The following is a 24,675-nucleotide window of genomic DNA, read 5'->3' as shown; positions in this document are numbered from 1 at the left end:
CCTTTTGAAACAAAAGCATCCTCAAGAAAACCCCAAAACGACACTCGATATCCCCAAGTGGCGCACTTCACGAATGCGCGTACGCCGATTCGAGCACGTGCCGAACCGCGTGGCATATCGATTGGCGACGACGCCGAAGCGTCGGAACGCTCCGGTTGCCAGGCGACGCCGACGGCTTGCGTCCATCTCGGCAGGCGTTGAGAACAGGGTGCGCCATTTAGCAGAGGGATTTCATCCCCCAGTGAAACTCGATATTCGCGACGCGTCGCGACGGCAGTAGTGTGTGGGCTCCTTGTGGGTCGGTTGTGTATTTTTTTTGATTTTTGGGACGTTTGGGGTTGGTTAGACGTCTCCGAATCGTGAAGGAAGTTGAGTTTGCAATGAGAGATTGGTTTATTCGACGTTTCGAGATGTTGACTGTTATGTGTGATGAGGAGATTGTGAGGTGAGTAAATGTAGTGGAGGGGCGCCATCTGGTTGTTGGGGTTCGAGATTAGCGGGGGCATCTGTTGGTCGATATGAATTTTTCGGTGGAGTGTTTTTGGGGATGTTATTTGGATTCGTGGTGTTGTTTCTGGTTGGGGTGAATCGTTCCATCCGAATTTAATATCGGGAGTTATGGGTTTATGGAGTTTGTTATAGGTTTCTGTAATTCAATGTTCGAAAAATTTAGTGTAAAGGTTTTTTTAATTCTTCAAACATTTTAATGTGTGTTATGTCATTTCTACTCATTTTTGTTTTTATTATTAGAGTTTATATGTTTCTTTATTGTATATTTCATTTTTTCCTTAGTAGTTTTACTGGAGTCTGTGATGGATTAACTTATTGATTCATTATTTATAATACTAGTTGTTCTCTGGAAGGATTTTTCTCAAAAACGTCTAGAAATTATGATTCAATGTATAAGAATCACAAAAGCAATGAGATGAAAGCAAAAAAAGCTTATGCCAGCTTGTAAAAATTCATATTATTCTCAATCTTTCACAGAATTTCACGAGTAGGTTTTTGTTTCAATTCTCAATATACTTAATTAATATATTCTGAAGACAAAACTTGATCTGTGACATACCGTCTATCTATTTTTTCAAACACTCTTCTGTAGTAAATGAAAACCCAATTGAAAATAATCAATGTATAATGGCTATGTTTTTCCCCTTTTTGTTATATACCATTATAGGTAGACACTAATAGAACAAGGAATAGATCTTTCTATTGAAATTTACAAATTTTTTTGAGTGACTATTTCGGTTTTTGCCTTGAACTCAAACTATTTTCTTCTTGCATCTTCGTTTTTTCTTCCACATCCACTGTGAATAAACGAGAGAATTTGAAACAAATTGATCTAATCTCCATTAGTATTTCTTTGGTTTAGAAGATTGTCACTTCGCCAGAAAAACTTAATCATTTTTTCTCTATTTCTGTGGCAAATTCGCCATACCTTGCAGAACAAAGTTGTTGCGGGATTATCTCAATTCTAATAATTTATTAGTTATATTGCATAATTATATTTTGGTACTCGCAACTTCCCTGTCACAAATTTTTCTATTCTATCTACTCTAGAAACGTTCATACTCCTTATTTTTAGTCAATTACCAAAACGATTCCAAAAAACTACAACTTCTAAAAACCTCCGGCAAATCCGATAGTCCGTGGCGACTTTAGCCCCGTGACGCTCTTGTTAGCAACGAATACGGAAAAAAACGTCCCGTTCTCAAGCTTCTGAGGCGAGTCAATAAACTGATAAGTCCACACTCCTCTCTCCTCCTCTCTCTCTCTCTCTCTCTACGTGTCCCATAATTCAATCAAGCACCGTTCTACCCCGACTACGGGGTGGGTATCAGGGTATATAGGGGGTGAGAGCACGGCCGAGGGCTCGGAATGTTAGGGGTGTGGAACAAGCGGGTCCCGAGAAGGTAATCAGGTTAATCGTGCCTGAATAATATATCGCTAGACTTGGCTAGGATGCGGGTAAGTTCTTAATCTTCGCCCACGTCTGGATTCCGGGTTAGAAATCAGTCGGTTTATACAGGGTGGGTTTGGAGTCGTTTCTCTCGAAAATAGAAGGGTTGACATGCTTTGTGATCTGTACTTAGTGTCAGTTGGAGGATTTCTGTAGATTCCTTGAGGCCGGTACTTCCACATGAGGTTAACTGAGTTTATCTGAAGGTGTGAACATAGCTGCATGATTTAACGATCCGTACCATAAGTTTGGAGTCGAAAAGAGAAGGGTTTTTTGTTGTTTTAAGGTTGGCATCTTCGTGATCTGTACTTAGGGTAGGTTGTCGTTCAGTTGGAGGATTTCTGTAGGTTTCTTGAGGCCGGTTCTTTCATCTAAGGTTAACTGAGTTTATCTGAAGGCGTGAATATAGCTGCCTGATTTAACTATCCGTAGCATGAGTTTGGAGTCGAAAACAGAATTGTTGTTTGTTGTTCTAAAGGTGGCATGCTTCGTCATCGTCTTTTTAGCTAGGGATGCCGTTCAGTTGGGGGCTTTCTGTTTTTTTTTAGCTCGGTAATTTCACTCACGGTTCAATGAATTTATCTGAAGGTATGAATATAGATCACATAAACGTGACAATACGTTTTTCGACAAATGTCAGTTTATAATGTTACAGTTTTATTCCACAGGCTCACTTTTTATCCCTCATTAAGGAGTGTTAGAAGGTCAGAAATTTATCAACTATAATTATCAATGGTGAAGATTCATTCGCTTATTTAATAAAATTGAAATAGTTTGTCAATAAAATCCACTTGTCTTCTCACTATTATTATTATTTTCACTGAATCGGGGTCGTTACGGCTCTGATAGCATGACGGGAACTGCGACCAAGTTGATCTTTTGTTCTTAACCATTCCTATTCATACAAACCCAGGGAGGCTTTCGATGCTGTTAATGAAACCAACGGCATCCTTAGGAGCCTTGGCTATTACTTCGTGGGTATTCAGAACTGACTTTCCCATATGAGTGGTTCTTAGGCCAGTCAGCTCCGGACATTTGCACACTATGTGTTCGGCTGTTTCTACCTCTGTTCCACAGAGTGTACAGATCTCATCTGCTGACTTACCCATGCGGTAGAAAAGGTATTTCCACCGACAGCGTCCTGTCAGCAGTCCACCATTACCCAAAGCTAAGCTCGTGGTAGCTTCCGGAGGTTTCGAGTATAGGTCGGTGAAAGCACCACAAATCTCTTTGCCTGAGCAAGACCCGGAGTACTCCTCCAGAGGGTTTTCCTATTGTCCCCCTCCATTGTTGGACCTCTGTCTAGTATTGGTATTTTCCAAACCCAAAGAAGGGCTCAGAACCAACTGTGTTCTTACTAAAGTAACGAAGACTGGCCTCAAGATTCTTTTCCTTCTCATATTGGACAATTAACCTATCATCATCTTTTGACATTTGACAGGTTATGTTACACGCTTCAACAACGCTATGGAATTGCGTTGTTTAGTAATCATTTTGTCATAGACCAACTGGTTGAACTCTTCATCCTCAATCTGGTTGATAACTGACACCAAAATATGCTATTATAACATTTTTGAGGATAGTTTTCAATGCTTTTCTCATTGCACCAGAACCTCTTGCTCTCTTTACTTATCGTCAAGATAATTTTTGTCACAAAACCTTGAAGAGCGCGAATAAATCTACACATGTATCTGATCATATCGCCTACTCCTCTTCTCTACTATATCAAATAAAAAAACTTCCAACATAAACACCCCCTATTACGGTTTCTTTCCCTCCTTCATGCAAACATAACATCTCCTTGCTACGTTGCCATTACACCCCCAATTTCCTGATCTACTTCCCTTGCGACACGCAAACTCGAATTCTCTTATGCGCCCACGGACGACTTCTCGTACAGCATATCCGAGCGTGGGGCCCGCCAGTCGATTTATTCATACGGTCGTGAAATGTTGAATTGGGGCGAAAAGAAAAATAATTGAATTGGTGTCTTGTGCGGGCCCGTGAACCGCGCACCCTTGGGGGGGGAGGGGGTGAAATTGAATTATACGCGTCGACGGGGAGTGTTGATCAAAGGAGATCTCGATAACGTTTATGGATTGGAGCAATTATCGAAGGGTGCGTTTCCTGAGAGAGGAGGAAAACAAATTTTGTAGGTCTGCTGTGAGATGGGTGAAATTTCAATTTGCATTTTTATTTGTCTACTTTAAAAACATTGGTTCAACCCGTAAAAGTATAAGTTTACACAATAATAATAATAATAATGAAATGAAGTATTCTTCTTTTTCGGGAGTAGTTTGTGATCTTAGCATAAGCCTTTCAATGCCTGCTTGTGCAGTGATTTGTTAGAATCTTACATCTACCTAGCTGGCAAATCTACATAAGCAGTAGATCCATAAAGTCAGTTGACCCACATAGTTGGTAGATCCACAAAGTTAATAGATCATACTCTATGGGTAGATCCTTAGCTTACATATACCTAGCTGGCAAATTACAGAGTCAATAGATCTATTGACTTTGTGGATCTACCTCTCATGTAGATTTGCCAGCTAGGTAGATGTAAAGTAAGGATCTCCCAACTCTATGGGCCAACCGTTAGGTTGGCCCATACAGTTCGTAGCTCAATAGATAGTAGATTCACAGAGTTGGTAGATCTATAGAACCAACAGATCAATAGAACTACTCATAGGTTTATAGCTCTAGAGTCAATAATATTTCAATCTGCTAAGGCCTAGCCATATAAAATTAGAAGATATTAACCGAAAGATCAGGAATGAAAGATACATCCAAATATATAAAGTGACATTGAATGTGTTACATCAAGAAGGAATAAATTCTTCTTTTTGATATACTGGAAACTCAACTGTATTCAAAGGTATGATAAGGAAGTTAACGTTCCATATCTTACAAGTTATTGCGAAATTTAGAGGTTGATCACAGAGCGTCAGAATAGGTGGTTCAAACGACTAGCTCTACGAGACATCTTTGCTACCATACTGTTCAATGTGATATTATCTCTTTGGCGAAAAAATAATTATTTATGGGTTTAACTCTTGAATATATCTATTACAGGAATAACAGGATATGAATACTGGATTATTTATAGACTCTCGGTAATTTATAGAATATATAATCTATGGAGTTTCGCAAAATCTTGAATTTTCGTTGAATTGTTGTAGAAGATTTAGCCTTTGGCAATTTTCAGTTATCACTGATGTTTCCCAAATTTCGGTGTACAGTATAAACATGCCCTAAAAATAGCAACTTCTTCGATTGATTACTATATATCGTTGTAATTATAATTGATCGAATATTGACGAGACTTTTTTGTTACAGTAAACAGAAACTAGCTCCAACATGTCCTTATCCCTGCGTATCAACCTTATCGATGGAAATGTCACCAAAACCATCGTTTTCGACTCTTCAACCACAGTCTACGATGCCTGCAAGATTATCAGGGAAAAATGTACAGAGGCCAACATGGGACAACGTAAGTTTTTAATTCGCTTATTTTCGTTTATTACGGAAAAAGTCCGTAAAACTCAACAATCTTAAAAGTGCGAAAAAGTATAATGACGTTGAGCTGCCAATATGCTTGTATCAAAGAAAAAACTTTCGTTTCACAGGTTATATCAGATGAAATGTATGATCACAAACAGACCTACAAAAGGACTATCTTAGTTACTTTGAACTCTCTTAGTTCCTTTAATTTTTTGTCACAAAGTTACTAGTATGTCAGATACTACCTAGTTAAGATACTCAATATATTACAAAAGTCCAACTTGAATAATAAAGGAACTGAAAAAGTATCTTATTTTGTAACTACTTTTCAAAAATAACTTCAACAGTTTTCGTCATAGGGTATTAAATTTCTTCATTGATCAACATTTCAGAAAAAGTAAATAATTTCACAGTGCTGACAACCTTACAGTCCTATCAGTCTGACGTTTCGATCAACCGCACATTCAGATAAATCGCCTGCTTTTTCTCATGTTGTAACTTCCTCATTTCCGGATACATTACGGAAGATTTTCCAAGCCCAAGCTTCATTCGAACTGACACGGTAGCCAACCTAAGCGCGTAATCTCCAGAATAAGCCATTTCTATGCCCAATAATCCGATTCTGTGGGCGAAAACCGAGCGGTCTCAGATAAAAGTGACCGTCATCGTGAAACAATGGAACCACGATCTCGGGGATATCTATTCTGGGGCTGCAGTAAAGGTTATTTATCGCCTGCGGGGGTGGTTTCTATCGAACGTGGTGAATTTACTCCGCGAGGGGAGTCTCTCTTGCTTTCGAAGAACGTCCGGATTGTTCATCGAATATTTCACTTCACAAAATAAAGAATATTCTCTGTCGATAGCATTCGTTCACTTGAGTTGAAGAACTCTCCAAAACATATTGAGCGAAGATATATCTCACCTCATTTCAATCGAATCGGGAGATCCACAAGGAACTATTCTTGGGCCAATAATATAAAGGGTTTTCCAATAAGAGGTTCCATTATGATATTTTAAGAGACATCAATGGTTGTTTATATCATTGTGAAGAAGATGGCATGCGTTAACGTCTCTACAGAGTGCCCAAGGGTATTTTACTTATTATATACCAGTTATTAAAAATAACTCCTAGCTTGTGTTATCCCCAGCATACTCACATGCATTTTGTTATGTAATTCTTATTCATATATTCTAGTTCTAATTGTCTCTAGAATACTTTCTGAAAACAATTCATTGGTCATAAAAAAAACTGATGTTTATTAAGATTTTTTTGTCAAGCAAAATTATCCACCATGTGTCCCTGGTATGATGTTGTAATCTAATGACCAACAAACAAGTTTTTTTCACAGCGAAAGACTATGGCTTGTTCCTCACAGACGAAGACAGCAAAACTGGAGTATGGTTAGAGCCAGCTCGTCAACTTGAGTATTACTTACTCAGAAATGGCGACCTTTTGGAATACAGAAAGAAACTGAGGACTCTGAGGGTCAAAATGTTGGATGGTAAGCAGAATTGATTCATTAAACCTACCAAAAGTTTGTTGAAAATATCATTTGGCGTTCTGTATTTCTATTAACACCTCTTAAAAACCTCTCATCCCTTGCAGAATCCGTCAAGACGATGCTTGTGGATGACTCCCAGATCGTGGCCAACCTGATGGTCGTGATCTGCACCAAACTCGGCATCACCAACCATGATGAGTACTCCCTGGTGCTACAAGAACTACCCGACAACCAGGAAAACCTAGACAACAGAAACTACGGCACCCTGACCTTGAAACGGAAGAAGGAAGAGAAGACAGAGAGGGATGTCAAGATGGAACAGCTGAGGAGGAAGCTGCACACGGACGACGATGTGCCTTGGCTGGACCCTGCGAAGACTCTGAGGGAACAGGGGATAGATGAGAACGAGACCGTCATCTTGAGAAGAAAGTTCTTCTTCTCCGACCAGAACATCGATTCACACGATCCCGTTCAGCTGAATCTGCTGTATGTGCAGGCCAGGGACGCCATCTTGAACGGAACCCACCCTATTACGGAGTCGAAGGCTTGTGAGTTTGCCGGTGTTCAGTGTCAGATCCAGTTTGGCGACTACGTGGAGAACAAGCATAAACCAGGTTTTCTGGAGTGAGTTAATAATAGTATAATGTCTCCTCTTCCACAAATAGTGAAAGTCCAATTAGAAACAAGACCAGAGTCATCTCTCTTAGTCTCTGGTGTTAATATTACTTCATTTCAAACCATGGCCTTTCGTGAAAGGCTATTGAATAGTCAACATGAATTCCAATAAACAGCAACGTTAACAAAGCATTTATTTCATAATTGCTGTGTTTACATTGCTGTTCATTAGATTTTTTTGGTTCTATGTTGATTAGTTTATAGTTTGTGTTGATCCTGTATCCATAATGGAATCGGGTCTTCCAGAAAATGGTCTACAGTATTTTTATTCAATTTCAGGCCAAAAGAATTCCTACCCCAATCATACGTCAAAGTCAAAGGAATCGAAAAGAAAATATTCGCTGAGCACAAGAAACACCAAGGTTTAGACGAACTGGAGGCCAAAGTATTATACACCAAAAACGCGAGAGCCTTGAAAACATACGGTGTCACTTTCTTCTTGGTTAAGGAAAAGATGAAGGGCAAGAACAAGTTGGTACCTAGGCTTTTGGGTGTTACCAAGGATTCTGTTTTGAGACTAGACGAAAAGACCAAAGAAATCTTACAGACTTGGCCTTTGACAACTGTCAGACGTTGGGGTGCTAGTCCCAACACCTTCACCTTGGATTTTGGAGACTATTCAGATCAGTACTACTCTGTACAGACGACTGAAGGCGAACAGATCCAACAGATCATCTCGGGTTATATCGATATAATCTTGAAGAAGGTAACAATGAATGTTTTACTCACTGGAGGTTAGGTTATTCAATGTGTTCATTTGCAGAAACAAGCCAAAGATCATTGTGGAATAGAAGGTGATGAAGGTTCCACCATGTTCGAGGAAAGCGTAGCACCACACAAGTAAGTGTAATTTTTTTCTTACAATTGTATTTTTACTTTTGTTTGTTGGTATGCCTAATATGAACACCTGTCATAAATTTTGTTGACGTTTAGGTTAGAAGTTATAGATTTCTTTGATGATGTTCTGAAAACTTTTGTTTTTAATATAGCAAAGACTCTTTTCAAACAACTTTTTTTATGTTACAGAGCTACCATTGTACAGAACGAAACAACGAAAGTTGGTAAAATCAATATGGAATCTCTGGCGAAACCAGCAGTTATACGAACTGGAGCAAATGGTCAGTATTATTGCCTCGATACAACGTATATTTTCCAATCTGTGTTATATTTGTTTTTTATTTATTTTATTTGTATTGAATAGGGGAGAAAACTTTTATTACTGGGGTTATGAGTAGTCCGCAAATTCCCACAGTAGGGGGACAAGTGAATTTAGGACATGCTCCATCAACGGTAAGGAGAACTATATTATATTCACTAACAATTCAAACAATAACCTCATTGAAACTGCTCCTTGAATTACTAATATTTCATTTATCAATTTTAAACTTTCAATTTGGATGTTGATGAAGTGTTCATCAACTTCGGTTGATTCATTGATCATTATGTTTTAAATTCACTGTCTCGAAATCACCTTTTCATCAACAGCAAATAAAATACCCTATATGTTTATTAATTTCTTGTGTTTATTTCATGCATTTTACACGGACCTTCAGGCAGAGTAGGTACATAAAGATTTGTACATACTTAGATCTAGCTAGCACAACAAATTCCTGTAAAATATCACCTCCATCCACCAAAAAAAGCATGTCTTATGCAATATCTTTTTTTATCTCTACTTAACACAAATTCACCTTTATGTTTTTCAAAAGTGAAATAACTTTATGTCCGCGATTTATTCAACTCAACAATTGTTTTGTCACATACATGTTGACTTCTTCCGGTGAGTATGGTTACTATTATTCTGATTTACATTGGTTAGGAGTATTGAAGATAGATACAATAAAAACACATTTTGGTCAAGGAGCCGATAGACCTAAAGGATATCACTCGACATTCTTCTACATGTTAGTAACAATTTTCACCTGAAGAGGTCAAAATGTAGTTGACGAATCAATCATTGTATCAAATAAATTCAGCAAAAGGTTCCTACACTTATGATCAATATGAAGCGTTTCTTCCAAATCATTAACTCTACCGAATTTTTAAAATCAAGCTTTTCCTAACCGAACACCTTCTAAATATCAACGAATTTTAGGCGCAACAAACGAAGGTAACCTCCGTGATGACCGAACCTCAAAGAGCCTTAGTATCCACCATAACACAAACCCAAACGAGGATAAAAGAATCCGAATACGAACTAGAGACAAGAGCCCAGATACCGGAACTTGGCACGGATGCATCATCTATGAAATGGAAGCAAGTAACCCTGGATACCAGAAAACAGAACGTCGGGTCCTCCATAGCTGCCATGAACGCAGCCACGGCTCAGGTTGTAACTCTGACGGGAGGAAATCAAGACGAGGTTGACCACACCGCTGTTGGCGCTGCCATAACCACTATCGGAAGCAACCTGCCGGAAGTTACCAAGGATGTTAAGATGATAGCTGCCCTCATGGAAGACAGGAACATGGGGCAGAAGCTTTTGGACGCCACGAGGAAGATGTGCTTTGCCTTCAGCGACTTGTTGAAGGCTGCTGAACCCGAGTCTAAAGAGGTAGATTATACTGTATTATCTTACGATGTGTGACCACCATATGCAATTGCGTTGTCATTGGAACATCGTCTAAGCTAGACTTTCTTTCAATTTCAGACAAGACAATCCCTCCTCAACGCTGCCACAAGAGTGGGAGAAGCCAGCACACAAGTCCTGGCTACAATCGGCGAAGACACCATCGAGAACAAGGAACTCCAAGACATGCTCCTGTCTCTAGCCAAAGCTGTAGCTAACACCACAGCCGCATTGGTCCTCAAAGCCAAGAATATAGCGTCAACTTGCGAAGACCAACAGACCCAGAATAGAGTCATTGGCGCTGCCACCCAATGCGCCTTGGCCACATCCCAGCTGGTAGCTTGCGCCAAAGTGGTCGCTCCCACTCTAACTTCTACCGCATGTCAGGAACAGCTCACCATGGCGGTGAGGGAGGTCGCTAAGGCTGTGGAGAATCTAGTTGCGGTTTGTAACGAGACTTCCAGAGATGAAGAGCTCAACGGTCAGTTGAGACTGGCGGCTTCGGAGGTTTCTAGGACTTTGAATGACCTGCTGAACCATATCAAGGTCGCGTCTAAGGTGAGGGCCAGAGAGAGCGTGCAGGAGTATAGCGTGGAAGAGATCTATACAGCCACTGATAAGTTGACGGCTGCTTCCGGAGACCCTAACGAGATGGTGCGACAGGCTAGAAGGCTGGGTCAGGCAACTGCGCAACTCATACAGAGCATCAAGGGAGAAGCGGAGAAACTGCCAGATTCGGACATACAGAGACGTCTGTTGGCGGCGGCCAAGACTTTGGCCGACGCGACTGCCAAAATGGTAAGTTATATATTAGGGCCCAGGGTAATTAAGGAATTGGGGTTCCTTCGACCCTAACAGACCCTGAAGACGTTACAAAAACTCACCATCATCACCATTACAGGTAGAGGCGGCAAGAGAGTGCGCCAAATACCCACAAGACGTGGGTTACCAGGACGCCTTGAGACGCACAGCCGAAGAACTTAGGGATGTCACCATAGTGGCGGCAACCACGCCAGCCCTAAGGGCCAAGATGGTGGAGACGGTGCAGGTGTGCGCCAGAAAAGCTGTGTCCTCGGCCACGCAGTGCATAACAGCGGCGCAGTCGAGCAATCAGTACAACGCCAACTCGGCCACCAGAGAGACTCTCATAAGCGACACCCAGGAGCTTGCTGATCACATACCGCCGTTGGTCGACTCGATAAAGGCGAACGCGGCAACACCGCAGGATGCCTTCAACCAGAGCGAGCTGATGTATGTCGCTGAAGTTTTCGTACACGTGAGTATCAAAAGGTTTTTCAGCATCTAGCCTGGTTGGTACAGTGGTTAGCTTAGTCACGGTTCCAAGGAGAACCGTGAATTTTTGGTCGAAGTTGAAGCGTGGCCGCGATATACCTATGATTTTCTGCGTAATGAACCCATTTTTCCCGCCACTCACAATGCGATGCAGAAATCCCTTCCGTCTTTGCCTTGCAAGCAGCTGTTCACAAGCAAACAAACACCTTGCAACATATATTTCGGCTTCAATTCGTACGGCACCCAATTTCCTTATTTCTGAATCATTCCGATAACTTTCAGACGTTTTGAAATGGCTTGTTGCGTCACTCCCAATGATCCTGCCGATTCTTGTTGCGTTTGACTCGCGTCTTGATCAAGTAATGTCTCCAATTCTGCATCTTCGAAAACCTTCTCTCTTCCACCGCCATGCTGGTCTTCGACGTCCAAATCACCGTTTTTGAAGCTTAGGAACCACTTTAGGCACGTTCTTTCACTAATAGCGGCCTCACCATAGGTATTTGAGAGCATTCGATGAGGTTCAGCCGCAGATTTCTTCATATTGAAGCAGACAATTAAAACCTCCCGAAAGTGACTAGAATTTGGCTCCTAAGCTGACATGTTTAATCAAGAATAATTTCATGATGCAGACACAAATCGACTCATATTTCGATGACTTTAAGTTGACAAATACCTAAGCTTATTTTATGGCATCTACGATCTACTTATTTCGACTACCATTCACCGCTATAGCCATCTATTGCAAAACGACAGAAGCAAAGTTTTACACCCAATATTATTTTAGGACATTTCTTCCGTCTTTCAATGTTTTCTGATACCGCCAAAGGCTACACCTTATAAAGATGAATGAACAGTCCCTGTTGAAGTAACTGTCTAGCAAACACCTAATGCAGATGTTTATTTATTGCTATTCAAAATAACATATGGATTATTTAACTGAAAAAACAAATTGTTTAATAGTTCGATATCTGAAAAATTATTCTGCACATTCGACTTTTTCAGGATAGGATAGCTTCATAGATCAATGAATTATTCCTTCAATACCTCCCATTACTGGACTGGAGACTATGCTTCTCCCTAAAAACATTGACCTCAAATTTCTAACCTCATTCTTCTCCACAGCCGGCCGTCAGGTTCGTCCAATCCTCCCGCTCGGTCCTGCCAACATTATCGGACCAGGGGATCACGGAACGCCTCTCCATAACCAGCCAGCAGTTCAACTCCGACCTCAGCGAACTCCGGGATGCCCTGACCCGGGCCAAACCCGCCTGCCAAGGTTTAGGCTTTCAGGCCGCCTCCCAGCTCATCGACAGCCTCAGGGAAGAGCTCGAAGAGTTCGACAAGGCCGTCCAGATGCACTCGTTGCGCCCCCTACCGGGCGACAGCAGCGAGAAGGGAGCCCAACTGATGTCGGCCAGCAGCAAGGCCGTGAACCAAGGCGTGGCCCAGTTGATGAGCGCTGCGGCTCAAGGGAACGAGCCCTACACCGCCCAGGCTGCCAGAGACACTGCGGAGAGCCTCAGGGCGTTGACCAGTTCGGTTAGGACTGTTGCTGCTACCACCAATAACGTGGATGTGCAGAAGAGGCTTATAGGGTCGAACAGGGAAGTTTTGGCTCATTCGGCCAGGTTGGTCGAGGAGGCTCAGAGAAGTTTGCACACAGTGGGCGTGACAAATGGCTTGCAGAGCGCTGCTAGAGGTAAGGGAGGGGCTTCTGATGAGGGGTTTTGGTATATCTGGAAGGTCTTTCTATATAGGGACGCTTGATCTTGTAGAAGGAAGTTATTTCCATCCAAATTTGAAAGACTTGAATATGAGGAAAGTCGTAAAACAAGCAGCTAGTTGATGGCGCTTGAAAAAATGATAAGCATCAAAAATTTCGAACAAATTTCTCCTACATTCCTCTGAATTTTCACTTCAAGCGTCTCTACTGAAAGAAACCTTCCATTTATTTAGATGTAGCAGTAATTTGTAGCATCATTTATTTCTTCACTTTCATCCATTTCGTTTTAAATGTTCGATTACTTCTTTGCATGTTCTTCTTCTTCGTATTTCAACGCATGCTTTAAACTTTCACATTTTCATCAATTCCCACTAAATCCTATATAATTTCAGCATTAAATTTTCCAGACTAATCCAATTGTAGAAGGTTCTTTTCTGTGCAGCTTTTTCCTTCCTCGGCTTACACCTTTTCTCTGTTTCAGATCTCTTTATTGTTAGTTTTTTCCTTTCAGACATTGCTGACTCTCTTAACAGAACAGTCGGCTGTCTACCAGGTCAAAAAGACGTAGACAATGCCATCACTAACATTATAGAATGGACTTCCATCATAAGTCTCAATAACTTACCTCCCACCTCCAAGAGTTACGGCGAGTTGCAACAAGAACTCAACACCGCGGCGGCTAACCTCAACGAGGCTAGCTCCAGCGTGGTGGTATCGGTCAGGAGTCCAACGCAGTTGGCCTCCAGTTCCAAAGACTTCTCCGCCGCCTTCCATGACCTTTTGAACGTCTCTCTGGAGATGGCCGGTCAGACCACTGACATCCAGGTTAAGGGTCAGATGGTTCACTCGCTGAAGAGTGTGTCCACCAGCTCCAGCACTTTGTTGACCACCGCCAAATCCTTGTCAGCTGATCCTAACTTGCCCAACGGCAAAAACCAACTGTCTGCTGCTGCAAGGGCTGTTACAGACAGCATCAACTTCTTGGTCAACGTCTGCACATCGGCTGCACCAGGTCAGAACGAGTGTGATAACGCAATAAGGAAGATACAGGCGACTAGGCATCTTTTGGAGAATCCTGCAGAGCCTGTCTACGAGTTATCTTACTACGAGTCGTTGGACAGTGTTATTGAAAAGAGCAAAGTGTTAGGTAAGTGGAGAAGATTAACTATGCACTTATAGTACGACTTTCTGTTGTGGAGTGACTGAATATCAGTCGAGCCTCCTAATACAGGCTATTTTGTTTGGAACAGAAATATAACAGTTACCTTTTGCTCATTAGGTGACGCTATGACGGGTATAACCAGCAGCGCTAAGATATCAGAACACGAGAAGTTCTGCGACAACATCAAGATATTCAGTGGCGCCATCTGCAACCTCATTGAAGCATCTGCACAGAGTGCCTACCTGGTAAGATCGCAACTTTCCAATATATACCAAAACACCCACTTTCCCCTCTTATATTATTAATATTATTCGGAAAAGTGAAACAAAAATTAACCCTTTCAGATAGCCATATCGGACCCTACCAGTATAGCAGGTCGACCAGGTCTCGTGGATCAGGCGCAGTTCGCCAGAGCTTCCCAAGCCATCCACCAGGGCTGCGCTGCTCTTGCTTCACCTTCCAGCCCTCAAAAGCAGGTTTTGGACGCGGCGACTCTCATCGCCAAGCACACAAGCGCCCTCTGCAACTCGTGCAGGGTTGCCAGCGCTAAAACTTCCAACCCAGTGGCTAAACGTCAATTCGTGCAGAGCGCCAAGGCTGTCGCCAACTCTACGTCTGCTTTAGTGAAACAGATCAAAGCTTTGGACTTGACCTATTCGGAAGAGAACAGAAGAAACTGCGCCGAGGCTACTGGTCCTCTCTTAGGTAATTATAAATATTTTCTAATTGGGCACTAAGAGGTTTTTCAATAGTACAAGTTGTAAGAAAGTTGTGACTCATATTTTGTTAAAAAAAATGCAAGTTTGACCATTTCTGAGCAAAAAATAACTCGAGGGAACAGTATTTTGAATTTTATCATTATTCTTGGTTGGACTTCCACAAGCAATGCATCAGAGCTGAAAAACTTTGTTTTTTGTTTCAGACGCCGTGAACAACCTGTGTATCTACGCCAGTTCCAGCGAGTTCGCCAGCATCCCTGCAAAGATATCCCACCAAGCGCGTTTGTCTCAACAACCGATCTTAGACCCCGCCAACAGGCTTATCGACAGTTCCAGCTCCGTGATCAACACTGCCAAGAACCTCATCGTGATGCCCAAAGATCCTTCCACCTGGCAACAGTTTGCCAGCACGTCCAAACAGGTTTCGGATTCGATGAAGCTCTTGGTTACCAACATACGGTGAGTTGATGCACATTTTGAAGAATGCTATGTAATACTTGTAGATCCTATTGTTGGGTGTAGATTAGGTCAAATGTAGGTATCCACATTTAAACTGAGCAGATATGGGCCCCTTTAGTCATCAAGTATATTCTTCCCTCTTACAGTAACAACGCACCAGGAAGGAACGAATGCGAAACAGCTGCAAACACACTGAACAACCACCTAAGAAGCATCGATGCCGCTTGCATGGACGCAGTCTCCCAATCCCTGGCCCCTAGGAGAGGTGCCACGTTGCCGGTGTACAGCCAGCAGGTAGAGAGGGCGGCAGCAGGCCTTTACGACACAATTGAACCCCTGAGATACGCCTCTAAGTCCGAGGCCGAGAACATAGGACACGCCGTGAACCAGATGGTATGATAGATGGCGTTGTTTTGTAAGTGTTTAAAGTTTAATTGGAATAATTCTTGCAGGTGCAATACTTCGAGCCACTGGTCCAAGGCACCATAGGAGCTGCTTCAAACCTGAACAATTCCAAGCAGCAGGAACAGATTCTGGACCAAGTTAAATCGGTTACAGAGTCCGCGCTTCAGTTGATCTACTCGACCAAGGACAGTGGAGGTAACCCCAAGGTGAGTTGGATCTTGTTGAATCATTACCTACGATTTGTTATATTGGTCTATTTCGATCTTCACTTCACGGAAATTCGTTATCAATTATCGACTGCAGTACTCATAATTCTCTCAATACAAAGGCGTGCAACATCTTCGCAAATTCATCTTGAGATTATAAATGTTAAGCACACCTAACCGAACGTCTAGTCTAGTTCCATCTTCTTCAAGAAAATCAGCCGATACTCTATTTTTTTGTAGGCCATTAACATCCACCCAGACATCGACGAGTTCGCCAACTGCACTAAAGAAGCCCTACAAGAGCTAATGAGCAGCATAGAAGCAATATCCACTCAAAGCGGTATAGTGTCCGGTGTTGTAGAGAACTTGACACGTGCCATGACCCGTCTATCCGACCACAGAGCCTCTTTGATCATTTCTGACGATGACAATTACGTCGACTACCAAACTCGCATGGTAGAATGCGCCAAGGACATAGCCAAGATAGCCGGAGAAATGGTAATCACTGCTACTTTCTCTGAATCTTCAATTTGTGTGAATTTCTTAATTCAAACTCGGCAAGAGTTGATCTTCTTAACACTACTTCCTTCCTCAGGCTTCTAAAGCATCCACCGACACCCAGAACTTGGCGCCACTCTCTGCCGACTTGGCTCATAAATACACCCAACTCGCCAACGACAGTATTGGAGCTGCGGCAGCAGCTACCAATGGCGAGGTCGGGTTACGCCTCAAGGAGGTCGTGCAACAACTGGGCGGGGCCTGCGTGGACCTCGTACAGGCCGGAGGCCACTGTCTCATCCAGAAGGACGACATCGTTCTCAGGGAGCTAGGGGACTACTCTAGAAACGTGACTGAGAAGGTCGCCAGGGTACTGGCCACCCTACAGTCCGGTTCTAGAGGTACGCAGGCTTGCATCAACGCAGCCTCCACGGTGTCCGGCATCATAGGTGACTTGGAGACCACGATAATGTTTGCCACTGCTGGTAATTTGAATCCCGAGAACGAACATGAGAGTTTCGCTGACCACAGGGAGAATATCCTGAAGACTGCTAAGGCTTTGGTCGAGGATACCAAGACTTTGGTAGCTGGTGCTGCTTCTACTCAGGAGCAGTTGGCTGTTGCTGCTCAGAATTCGGTGTCCACCATTGGTGAGTAGTTCATGAGTTTGGCAATGTGAAATCTTTACGTGATTCTTCTTCGTTTAACAACACTGACATAAAACTTTCTTACAGTCCAATTGGCCGAAGTAGTCAAGTTCGGAGCCTCAAGTCTGGGCTCGGACAATCCCGACTCCCAAGTGATGTTGATAAACGCCGTCAAAGATGTCGCTAGTGCACTAGGAGACCTTATCCATGCCACCAAAGCTGCCAGCGGCAAACCAATAAACGATCCTGCCATGGCCCACTTGAAGGAGAGTGCTAAGGTACGACCAATGATTCGTGTTTTTCATTGAATGTATTTTTTTTTCTTCCCAAACCTTAATTCGACCCTGATCTTAACAGTTTCGTTTTTTTTTTCTTGACATCTTAAAATACACTGCTGGAATGACATACCCTTAGAATGTACGATTTTAGCACACGATAATGTAGTTTTTTATCCAATGAGTATGCTAGAGTATAAGGACATTTTAAAATCGAACAGTAATACCAACTAAAAATCATTGTATATAAATAAAAATGTAGTACTATTAGTTAATAGTTTTTTTTTAGAGATTGTACGATCAAACAAAGCTCTAACTTAATACATATCATTGTACTGCCATTGTTTTCGTTTATGTGTTTTAACATATTGCATGTGTTTTGTGCTTGTTTTTGTTCAATGTGAAGTGGGGTGGACTTTAATGAGAATAATGTCTAATCAATAATAAAAAAGTTAATCAGATGGTTAAGTTCTTATGAACAAGTACTAAACACATGGAAATGTGTTATCAATTCAACAGGTCCTCTTTGCGGTCACTGGTACGGTATCAGTATAAAGTCCACCTTTGTTCTTGGAATGGCTTCAATCATTGTTTTTCACATTAATAGTGTAGAAGAGAAAATAAAAAAGGAAGGGCCAAAACGAAATTTAAAAACTGGTTCATTTTGAATGGTAAGTTAGGGGTAGGCCTTGGAATGATACCAACATTCTGTCAAAAACGTTCTGACAGCTTCATTGACCAAGGTTTCTATGACAGTAGGAAAATTTTGTCCTATTTATTGATATCCTTATAGATTAGACGTTTAAGAAATATATACATGAATTTGACAAAATGAACTTCCAAAAAAGGTCTAAAAACTTGAATAATTCAAACTTCTTATCAGGCGATGAGAATTTTTTTGTGGTTAGTGTTATGTTGGGCCTTTCGACATTTTCTGAAATAAAGGTTTGCTAGTCTAAACAGATCAACTCTCCCTATAGATAGATCATTGAAAAGTAAGGTTAGGTTAGACCTTTTCGAATTTGTCGGATCTTCCTTATTATTTTCTTGTCTCCCACAGTTTTGAAGTGAGAATGATTGATTAACCATGGTCGAAAACAAATAATGAGGTGGATTTTAAACGATATGTTTTTGATGAAATTTGGCAGATGCCAGGTGATTCAGACACTGATTGGTGGATCTCCGATCAAGAGGAGGAGCTCATCAGACTTTTAAGTGACAGCAAAGAGAACTTAAATTCTGACAGTGGACTGCAAACAGACATTACACAATGTTTAATCTCTACTGCTTGATTGATCATTTCCGTGTTTGTATCTTGATCGAGCAAAGAAGAAAATCATTCACACCAATCTCTAACCATTAAAAAAATTAAACAACATAACCTAGTAAAAAAATTCATAAAACTTGTTTGGTTTAATATCAATTTCTTGTTTGCTCGATTGTCCCTTCATATTTATGTTATATATTATTTTTTCCAATTTTCTATACCTACTTTATTTTTGTAATCTTTGTGTAAGTTCACCCTTCAATAAATTGTGTGGTTTGGTGTAATTAATTCATTGTAATTTGAGAGGTACCACTACTGCAAAGAGAAAATACTTGTTGGTATGTATTATTAGTTTTGTTTTAGGGTATGTTATATACCTGGTGGTTTAGAATGGGGTGCCTTCTCAATCATGTCATCCTTGCTGTTTGTGTATCTCTCACTAACTCATTTCTTCCATTTCAGCTATATATTGGGTTTTTGGATGAGATAGAAAGATAAAGAAAATTATACAGATATGATATTTTTCTATATACTATAATTTTTATCTCATAGCATTTCTGGATTCTCTGTTTTATATTTCTTTATCTTTCATTTTCTTTTATCTCATTATGGATATCTAAACGCATGTTTGTACATACACCAGGGGCTTATGTGAATGTGTTGTTACCATCATTTTATTGCAGGTGATGGTTACTAACGTTACTTCGTTATTGAAGACAGTGAAGGCAGTTGAGGATGAACACACTCGTGGTACAAGAGCCCTAGAATCCACTGTTGAAGTCATCGGTCAAGAAATGAGAGTAAGTTCTGTTATTTATCAATAAATATTTCAAATTTTTGTTGATCCTCTTTTATTAAATTTTGTTTGTTTGTTTAGGCTTTATACTCTACTGACGGTTTTAAGAAGGAGGTGACCGCTGAAGATATTATTAGAAGTACAAAGGCTATAACCAGAGCTACAGCTAAAGCTGTTTCGGCTGGAATCAGCAATAGGCAAGACGACATTATTGCTGTGGCTAATTTGGCTAGGAAATCTATCTCAGACATGCTTATTATTTGCAAGGTAAGAACTTTCACATTGGGATCAATTTGTTCATATTTGGTGACACTATGCTTAAGTACAACTTTGTTGTTCTCTTGTATAACTTTGTCCTTAAGTGATGCTTATCCCGAAAACTTTCACATTGTTCTTTGTGTGAAACTTTATTTTTCTTTAGTGGCACTTATGACAAAAGACACAATGTGCTTATGTTTAAGTTTGTCCGTCCTTTTGTGATATTAATGCCGAAAAAATCTTACATTGTGCTCATGTATAACTTTGTTGTTCTTCAGTTCTTCACTTATGCCAAAAAAACTCTCACATTGAGCTCGTTTATAACTTTGGTGTTCATTAGTGACACTTATGACAAAAAACACAATGTATAACTTCGTTCTTTGGTGAAATCAAAAATTCTTGGTTGTTTTAATAACTGCCATATTTATTTTCAATAATGTATTAGAGATGAATATAATTTCATTTTTTACAGAGTGCCGCTCATTTCATAGCTGAGTCGCCTGAGCTAAAGGACAGAACACTAAATGCAGGAAACGATTGCGCACAACAGTTCAGAGAACTTCTTCTGGCCATTCTTCATGGGAACAGCGCTGATGCCAAACACATCCTTCCACAGATATCGAGAAAGATAGCTCAGAGCGTTACAGAACTTGTTAGCGTTGCAGAACTCCTTAAAGGTTCCGATTGGGTAGATCCTGATGATCCAACTGTGATAGCAGAGAATGAGCTGCTGGGAGCTGCAGCATCCATTGATGCAGCTGCTAAGAAGCTCGCCAATTTGAGACCTAGGAGAGCTATAACGGTGAGTGTTACTTTTCTTCTTCTTCCTCTTTTTTTAGGCTCACAGCCTGTTTTTTTCCAACTCATAAAGTGTTACTGTTCATAAATATAATCAGATATTTTGTCGGTGAATATAATGAATGGTGTTGAGCTTATTTCTGTAAGATATGTTTGATATTCTTGGTTGTTGTTTTAAATTCACCCAGGAATCAAACATATTATTACGGAGGCAGGCAAAGTCTTCGTGGGAACAGGTAAATACTTGAATACAACAAATATAGTCTTGAACGTTCTCGATAAAAGTTGAGAAAATTTACAAAATATTTGGTTTTAGACTCAGGACTTGGACGAATCCATGAACTTCGATGAGATGATATTGGAAGCGGCAAAATCTATTGCTGCAGCTACTTCTGCACTGGTGAAAGCAGCAAGTGCCGCGCAAAGGGAACTCATCGACAGTGGTAAAGTGTCTAGGACTCCGGTTTCATCATCGGATGATGGACAATGGTCTGAAGGCTTAATTTCTGCAGCAAGATTGGTTGCTGCTGCAACGCACAGCTTGGTAGAAAGTGCCAATGCTCTTGTGAAAGGTAATTTTCATTTTTAACAGTTTAATTCACGCACCTTGTCTTATTTGAATTAAATTTCTGGCAAACATTGTTTTTTCATACAGGGCGATCTTATTGCAATAAATTTATCGATTTTTCTTCCAGGACTTGGCAGTGAGGACAAACTCATATCTTCAGCCAAACAGGTGGCAAGTTCCACTGCACAACTTCTCGTAGCTTGCAAGGTCAAAGCCGAAGGTGATACTGAGGCAACACGTAGACTCCAACAGGCCGGTACTGCAGTTATCCGTTCTACCGACAACCTGGTACGCGCCGCACAGAGGGCTAAGAGTGTGGAGGAGGAGAGAAGCCTTGTCCTCAACAAGAGGATGGTAGGAGGTATAGCGCAAGAGATAGACGCCAGAAGCGAAGTGTTCAGGATCGAGAAAGAACTCGAGGAAGCGAGGAACAAACTCACGGCCATCCGACAGGCCAAGTACAAGTTGAAGGCCTTCGATACTTCCGGAGAAGACACCGATGGTTATATCAGTTCGACGCAAGAGGGAGAGACGTCGCGGTGAGTCAGAGGTGTGTGTGGTTAACAGTACTAATTTCACTTTATCGTCTCGACACAAAATTAGATTGATGAAGTCCAGCCAGTCTGGCAACATCAACGTTATTTTTAGAGGTTATGTATATGCGCGTCACTGTTAAAAGTGTAGGTTATCTATCTGTCGTATAAACCTGTTGACAGTTTTATGTGACAGATAACCTCCCAAAGTTTATAAGCATATCGGAAAATTATGTTTCACGATTGTCAATCGAATTTTGTACAAAATATTATTCTTTATCTTTGCACTCGTTTTTTTTTTATACTAATATTGTACTTATTAATAAAGATTATTGCATAAGATGATGGTAGTTTGGTATGGCATGGTTTTCACAAGCATGAATTTTTTTCCTTTCACCTCTCAAACGGTATGGCACAATCGCACGTCGCTTTTATATACAGGGTGTAACATAAATTAATCGTGAAGATGGATTTTACAGGGTCATTCACGATAGGAGCTTCTGAAGAATAGAATTGAATTCTGAAAATTGGCAAAATATGGTCATCTTTTGAAAAAATCAATAAAAGCGTCAGAAATTATTTCTGATCAACATTTTTAATTTATAAAATATCAAAACCCTGTTTTGGAAAACCTTTTATATTATCCTGAAATTCTGATGAAATCGACTACTTCCTGAGTATCACCCTAGTAGAAAATCCTCTCAAAATTGATAGTCTGACCTGTTTTTGAAAAAATTCAATTCAAAAACTATCAATAATATGAAAAATTCAGCAAAGTAGTCGCCTGCTTTATGATTAACCTTCAATGAATGACCCTGTCCATGAAAGAAATATTCGCAATCCCAACCATATTACACCCTGTATGAACCTAGCATGTTTACGAATGGGAATGAAGAAATTTGGATTTGAAGGAGTGTGATCAATCAATTTCCCTTCGTTTTTGTCACAACTCCTAATTCTCTTGCAGATTGTACCAGTCCGACTCTCTCAACAACTCCTACAAGTTCAATCAAACGCCATACGCTAACACCTACAGTCATTTAGAGAGTCCGGAAAAGGTGAATTCTCTGGATCGACACAAAAGAAATAACACTCTGCTTCAGTCACATATTAGCGAATTAGACAATGCAGTATATGGAAGTAACAACGTTTATGGTCAAAACGCTTACGATGATCAAAAGTACAGTTCGTATAAATCACAGTCAAATTACGAACCCCTGTATAGTTCCAATACATATTCGTCGTATAACCACCCTACCTCTCCTAGCTATAGTACAGGTTATGTACCGACTACGAAACCGTTCGAAAGCGCCATCTATAGCTCGGTTAACAAACCCGCAGCGCCACCTGTTAGTCCGGCGCATAACCTAAATTCGCCGAAAATGTTTGGTAGTCAACCTGCGAGAACTTTCGATTATACCAGTAGTCCTTCACCAAGCTATGACCAAAAATATCGCTCTTTTGATCTAAAACCACAGTCTTCAACTGATGGTTATTCCAGTTCGGAATACAGTACAAACACATACAAAACACCAGCAGGTTTCAAAACAGAAAGTTTCAAGTATGAAACATACAAATCGGGTGATCCAATCTATCAGACAATCGAAGAAAAGTACTACACTAGCACACCAAGCAAAGGCCTGTCCAATGCCACATTCGAGAGTGTTAAAAATGGCGTTGATTCACAGTATCAATCGTCTTTTTCTACCAACGTTGAGTATATAAACGAACCTCCAGTTTTGAAAGATAGTGATACTTTAGAGCAGAAAATGTTAAAGAAATCGGTTACTCAACAAGTTGTCGAAAAGAAAACTGTTTCTACTATGAGAACTACAAAACAGGAGAGTTCAACGAAAACTTTTGGTTTCAAGTGAGACGCACTGTATTAGTTCATGAATTAATCAGATCGAAACAAAGTTTAACAAGTTCACTTTGAAAGCTGTTTAAAAAAATACAAGAAAACCATAATTGCTATTAGAACTACTAAAAATTCACAAGATTACAAGCGAAATAAACTGTCATAAAACTTTTAGAATAAAAGGAAAGAGATATAAAACTTTTTCGTATTTTTTCATTACCAAGTGAGCTTAAATGAAACGCTTTGAGACTGCATCTATATCAATCTTACTTGCCATACATAATTTTATCTTGAAACTTTTTTATGCTTCCATAAAGTGACCTTAATTTTGTATATGGTGCTAGATTTAGAGAAGCTGAAGTTGAAAACTGTAAATATTTGTATAGAACACCTGTGTTTTTCGTTAAAATTGTACTTTTTATGTACAGAAACTTTCGAAAGCTTTGCTACTACAGCTTTATTTTCTCATTTCATTCAGGGTGTACTCCCAAGTGTATGAAATTATATAAGTTTTGTGCCAATTCATGTTATGAGAGCTTCTCGAATATTTTATCTCTATTGTATAAACTCATTTATATATAGTACTTATAAAATAGCATTTTAATATAAAAATAATCTTATATTGTTATCATTGAACTTCACGAGTGCCTAAAATCTTACATCAAATCAAAACTTTATTATTAGAGCGTTTTTTAATCTTTTACATTGATGCGTGGTGCTAACTGCCATAGATTGTTTTAATATAGATATTTGGAATGTTTTACTCATATCTATGAATTTTGTTCTATAATTATGTAATTTTTAATATGTATAATAAAATATACTAATTATAATAAGCTCTTATTTCCTTTTTCTCACCTTCCATTGTGTTTTCTGCCATCATTCAAAAAATAGGTTATGTGGTAGAAATATAAAACTATATTCATAGTAACTTTCTCAGCTTATATCTCTTCTACGTCAGTGTTTAGTGTGGTCGAAGTAGTATGATACAAAAATCAAACGA

The 24,675-nt window shown here is 40.3% G+C and overlaps 1 protein-coding gene across 2 annotated transcripts in view; it reads left to right on the top strand.

Moving 5' to 3' along the window:
• LOC123671656 (talin-2) overlaps positions 1-24,508 on the top strand; it is a 48,416-nt gene extending 23,908 nt beyond the window's left edge. Inside the window, exons 2-27 of one of the 2 annotated variants that reach the window (XM_045605618.1) lie at positions 5,297-5,450; positions 6,811-6,963; positions 7,068-7,587; positions 7,918-8,344; positions 8,402-8,478; positions 8,665-8,756; positions 8,840-8,928; positions 9,734-10,192; positions 10,289-11,005; positions 11,109-11,483; positions 12,623-13,199; positions 13,735-14,370; positions 14,503-14,630; positions 14,730-15,090; positions 15,308-15,563; positions 15,710-15,956; positions 16,016-16,174; positions 16,415-16,672; positions 16,770-17,322; positions 17,407-17,597; positions 19,545-19,661; positions 19,739-19,924; positions 20,388-20,717; positions 21,030-21,285; positions 21,409-21,820; positions 22,782-24,508. In XM_045605618.1, coding sequence (XP_045461574.1) covers positions 5,318-5,450; positions 6,811-6,963; positions 7,068-7,587; positions 7,918-8,344; positions 8,402-8,478; positions 8,665-8,756; positions 8,840-8,928; positions 9,734-10,192; positions 10,289-11,005; positions 11,109-11,483; positions 12,623-13,199; positions 13,735-14,370; positions 14,503-14,630; positions 14,730-15,090; positions 15,308-15,563; positions 15,710-15,956; positions 16,016-16,174; positions 16,415-16,672; positions 16,770-17,322; positions 17,407-17,597; positions 19,545-19,661; positions 19,739-19,924; positions 20,388-20,717; positions 21,030-21,285; positions 21,409-21,820; positions 22,782-23,688 — 8,616 coding nt within the window. In that variant the 5' untranslated portion in view covers positions 5,297-5,317 and the 3' untranslated portion in view covers positions 23,689-24,508. Of the gene's footprint in view, positions 1-5,296; positions 5,451-6,810; positions 6,964-7,067; positions 7,588-7,917; positions 8,345-8,401; positions 8,479-8,664; positions 8,757-8,839; positions 8,929-9,733; positions 10,193-10,288; positions 11,006-11,108; positions 11,484-12,622; positions 13,200-13,734; positions 14,371-14,502; positions 14,631-14,729; positions 15,091-15,307; positions 15,564-15,709; positions 15,957-16,015; positions 16,175-16,414; positions 16,673-16,769; positions 17,323-17,406; positions 17,598-18,742; positions 19,662-19,738; positions 19,925-20,387; positions 20,718-21,029; positions 21,286-21,408; positions 21,821-22,781 lie in introns of those variants that run through there. The other variant, XM_045605619.1, reaches the window with a different exon arrangement.
• Positions 24,509-24,675: the final 167 nt, after the last annotated feature.

The sequence above is a fragment of the Harmonia axyridis genome, chromosome 1, assembly GCF_914767665.1.
Source record: "Harmonia axyridis chromosome 1, icHarAxyr1.1, whole genome shotgun sequence".
Classification (NCBI taxonomy): Eukaryota; Metazoa; Arthropoda; class Insecta; order Coleoptera; family Coccinellidae; genus Harmonia; species Harmonia axyridis.
This window is presented reverse-complemented; position numbering and strand designations above follow the sequence as displayed.